At 38.1% G+C, this 4,893-nt stretch overlaps 1 protein-coding gene across 1 annotated transcript; it reads right to left on the reverse strand.

The window, feature by feature from the left end:
* Positions 1-3,169: 3,169 nt before the first annotated feature.
* Positions 3,170-4,322, reverse strand: LOC100972823 (heterogeneous nuclear ribonucleoprotein A1-like). Its single transcript, XM_014345947.5, has one exon. The coding sequence runs from the start codon at positions 4,253-4,255 to the stop codon at positions 3,506-3,508; it is 750 nt and encodes a 249-aa protein (XP_014201433.2). The 5' UTR covers positions 4,256-4,322; the 3' UTR covers positions 3,170-3,505.
* Between the last annotated feature and the right edge of the window lie 571 nt (positions 4,323-4,893).

Below are 4,893 nucleotides of genomic sequence, written 5' to 3' on the forward strand. Positions count from 1 at the left end.
TCAGATGGAGCTAAAGAGTTGCTACCTTCTTGATATAAGATATTCTGTTTCAGTAACCTAATCCTTTGAGTGTTCCTGACAATGAGACAAAGTGTCAGCTGCAGAACAAAGAACAAAATATGATTATACTAGTAGCAGAATTCTTACAGGAGGCCCCCTTTCCTCCTTTATGTTAAATACCTGACAACCATAGTTAATTGATTTCGTGATTCATGATTAAATTATTTTTTTCCATAGGTTATTGGGGTACAGGTGGTGTTTGGTTACATGAGTAAGTTCTTTAGTGGTGATTTGTGAGATTTTGGTGCACCCATCACCTGAGCAGTATAAACTGCACGCTATTTGTAGTCTTTTATCTCTTGCCCCTAGGCCACTCTCCCCCAAGTCCCCAAAGTCCATTTATCATTCTTATGCCTTTGCGTCCTCATAGCTTAGCTCCCACATATCAGTGAGAACATACGATGTTTGGTTTTATGTTCCTGAGTTACTTCACTTAGAATAGTCTCCAATTTCATCCAATCTCATCCAGGTCACAGTAAATGCTGTTAATTTATTCCTTTTTATGGCTGAGTAGTATTCCATCATCTATATATCACAGTTTCTTTATCCACTTGTTGATTGATGGGCATTTGTGTTGGTTCCACGATTTTGCAGCTGCAAATTTTGCTGCTATAAGCATGCATGTGAGAGTATCTTTTTCATATAATGACTTCTTTTCCTCTGGGTAGATAGCCAGGAGTGGGATTACTGGATCAAATGGTAGTTCTATTTTTAGTTCTTTAAGGATCTCCACACTGTTTTCCATAGTGGTTATACTAGCTTACATTCCCACCAGCAGCGTAGAAGTGTTCCTTGATCACTGCATCCATGCCAACATCTGTTTTTTGATTTTTTTTACTATGGCCATTCTTGCAGGAGTAAGGTGGTATCACATTGTGGTTTTGACTTGCATTTCCCTGATCATTAGCGATGTTGAACATTTTTTCACATGTTTGTTGGCCATTTGTATATCTTCTTTTAAGAATTGTCTATTCACATCCTTAGCCCACTTTTTGGTGGGATAGTTTGTATTTTTCTTACTGATTTGTTTGAATTCATTGTAGATTGTGGATATTAGTCCTTTGTCAGTGTACAGATTGTGAAGATTTTCTCCAACTCTGTGGTTTGTCTGTTTACTCTGCTGACTGTTCCTTTTGCCGTGCAAAAGCTCTTTAGTTTGAGTCCTAGATATTTATCTCTGTTTTTATTGCATTCGCTTTTGGGTTCTTGGTCATGAAATCTTTGCCTAAGTCAATGTCTAGAAGGGTTTTTCCAATGTTGTCTTCTAGAATTTTTATAGTTTCAGGTCTTAGATTTAATTCCTTAATCTATCTTGAGTTGATTTTTGTATAAGGTGAGAGATGAGGATACAGTTTCATTCTCCTACGTGTGGCTAGCCAATTATCCCAGTACCATTTGTTGAAATGTGTTCTTTCCCCCACTTTATGTTTTTGTTTGCTTTGTTGAAGATCAGTTGGCTGTTAAGTATTTAGGTTTATTTCTGGGTTCTCTATTCTGTTCCATTGGTCTATGTGCATATTTTTATACCAGTACCTTGCTGTTTTGGTGACTATGGCCTTATGGTATAGTTTGAAATCCGGTAGTGTGATGCCACCAGATTTGTTCTTTTGCTTAGTCTTGCTTTGGCTATGTGGGCTCTTTTTTGGTTCCTTATGAATTTTGGAGTTGTTTTTCTAATTCTGTGAAGACTGATGGTGTTATTTTGATGGGGATTGTGTTGAATTTGTAGATTGCTTTTGGCAGTATGTTCATTCTCGCAATATTGATTCTACCCATCCATGAGCATGGGAAGTGTTTCCATTTGTTTCTGTCATCTTTGATTTCTTTCAGCAGTGTTTTGTAGTTTTCCTCGTAGATGTCTTTCAACTCCTTGGTTAGGTGTATTCCTAAGAATTTTATATTTTTGCAGCTATTGTAAAAGGGGATGATTTTTTGATTTGATTCTCTGCTTGGTTGCTATTGGTGTATAGAAAAGCTACTAATTTTTGTACATTAATTTTGTATCCAGAAACTTTGCAGAATTCTTTTATCAGTTTTAGGAGCTTTCTGGAGGAATCTTTAGGGATTTTGAGGTAAATGATTATATCATCAGCAAACAGTGACCGGTTGACTTCCTGTTTACCGATTTGGATGCCGTTTATTTATTTCTCTTGTCTGATTGCTCTGACTAGGACTTCCAGTGCTGTGTTGAAGATGACTGGTGAGAGTGGGCATCCTTGTCTTGTTGCAGTTCTCAGAGGGAATGCTTTCAACTTTTCCGCACTCAGTATCATGTTGGCTGGGGATTTGTCATAGATGGCTTTTATTACATTGCGGTATATCACTTGTATGCTGATTTTGCCAACAGTTTTAATCATAAAGGGATGCTGGATTTTGTTGAATGCTTTTCTCTGCATCTATGGAGATGATCATGTGATTTTTGTTCTTAATTCTGTTTATGTGATATGTCACATTTATTGACTTGCATATGTTAAACCATCCTTGAATCACTGGTATGAAACCCACTTGTGGATTATCTTTTTGATGTGTTGTCGGATTCGGTTAGCTAGTATTTTGTTAAGGATTTCAGCATCTATGTTCATCAGGAATATCAATCTGTAGTTTTTTTTTTTGGTTATGTCCTTTCCTGGTTTTGGCATTGGGGTGATGCTGGCTTCATAGAATGAATTAGGGAGGCTCCCCTCTTTCTCTATCTTGTGGAATAGTGTCAGTAGGATTGGCACTAACTATTTTTTTTTTCAAGAGAATTAAATCGTTTATTGATTACATATGATAATGGATGATACACAAGCTTCATTCCCATCTATAATTTTATCTGGTACCATTATTCAATTTAGATATATTGCATACGATATGCCAACAGTCACTTTTATAACCAATAATTCCATGATTTTGCTTGGATAATCCCTTTTAATGGTGAACTTCAGGTCACAACAGTAACTATCAGTTCAACTACACCAAGGTTTCCGAAGACAATGGCTTCTTCACCCAAGCAGGTTGTATATAAATTCCAAATAGAACCTGGCATCACCCTGAAGGAATTCTAACTTCACACTGTTGGGGAAATTTACCAAGATGGCTTCAGAGTAGACTAACTTTACACAGCACATTAAAAAAAAAGACATTTATTCAGCGTCACGATCAGACTATTACATTTAGCAATCAACAGCATGGGTGCAAAAAAAAAATCTACATTAAAACCCTTTGTTGGAATGCTTTACACTTTCCACAGAACAGAAACTAAAATAACCTGTTATACAATTAGTCACAAATACAGTCCTCGAGTTTTTTGCCCATACACATGAGTATTTGTCTAAAACATGTCTTCTTTGTAGAAGCTAGGCCCTGCCACCACTATGCTTGGCTGAGTTCACAAATCTGTTGTAACCTGTAGCTTCCCTGTTACTTCTCTGGCTCTCCTCTCCTGCTGAGCTTTGTTTCCTAATTAAAATCTTCTGCCACTGCCATAGCTACTGCTGCTGCTGGAACCGCCATAGCCACCTTGGTTTCGTGGTTTTGCAAAGTACTGGCCTCCACCACCATAGGAGCCAGAGCTTCTTCCTCCAAAATTTCCTCCCTTCATGGGTCCAAAATTTGAAGACTGATTGTTGTAATTGCCAAAATCCTTGTAGCTTCCACCACCTCCAAAATTGCTTCCATTATTACCAAATCCATTATAGCCATCCCCATTGCCACCATATCCACCACCACCATGGCTGCCACCAAAGCCACCATGACCACTGAAGTTTCCTCCATGACTAAAGTTGTCGTTCCCACTGAAACCACCTCCACAACCACCACCAAAGTTTCCAGAACCACTTCGACCTCTTTGGCTGGATGAAGCACTAGCCATCTCTTGCTTTGACAGGGCTTTTGTAACTTCACAGTTGTGGCCATTCACAGTATGGTATTTCTGAATGACAATCTTATCCACGGAGTCATGGTCATCAAAGGTTACAAAGGCAAAGCCCCTTTTCTTGCCACTGCCTCGGTCACTCATGATTTCAATCACTTCAATTTTTCCATACTGTTCAAAATAATCTCTTAGGTGATGTTCTTCAGTGTCTTCTTTAATGCCACCAACAAATATCTTTTTCACAGTTAAGTGGGCACCTGGTCTTTGAGAATCTTCTCTTGAGATGGCTCTCTTTGGTTCCACAACTCTTCCATCCACCTTGTGTGGCCTTGCATTCATAGCTGCATCCAATTCTTCTTTGAATGTCTGGTGGAATTCTGCTGCGAATCCATCTGGTCCTGGACTTTTTTTTGTTGGGAATTTTTAAATTACCATTTCAATCTCAGTACTTGTTATTGGTCTGTTTAGGGTATCTGATTCTTCCTGATTTAAGCTAGGAAAGTTGTATTTTTCCAGGAATTTATCCGTCTCTTCTAGGTTTTCTAGTTTATGCATGTAAAATGTTCATAATGACCTTGAATGATCTTTTGTATTTCTGTGCTGTCAGTTGCAATATCTCGTTTTGCTTTTTATTGAGGTAATTTGGATTTTCTCTCTTCTTTTCTTGGTTAATCTTGCTAATGGTCTGTCAACTTTATCTTTTCAAAGAACTGGTTTTTGTTACATTTACCTTTTGTATTTTTGTTTGTTTGTCCCAGTTTTATTTAGTTCTGCTCTGATCTTGGTTATTTCCTTTCTTCTGCTGGATTTGGGCTTGGTTTGTTCTTGTTTCTCTAGTTCCTTGAGGTGTGACCTTAGAATGTCAGTTGGAGCTCTTTCAGTCTTTTTGCTATAGGCGTTTAGGGCTATGAACTTTCCTCTTACCACTGCCTTTGCTGTATCCCACAGGTTTTGATAGGTTGTGTCACTATTGTTCC

The sequence above is a fragment of the Pan paniscus genome, chromosome 7 (genome assembly GCF_029289425.2).
Source record: "Pan paniscus chromosome 7, NHGRI_mPanPan1-v2.0_pri, whole genome shotgun sequence".
Taxonomy (NCBI): domain Eukaryota; kingdom Metazoa; phylum Chordata; class Mammalia; order Primates; family Hominidae; genus Pan; species Pan paniscus.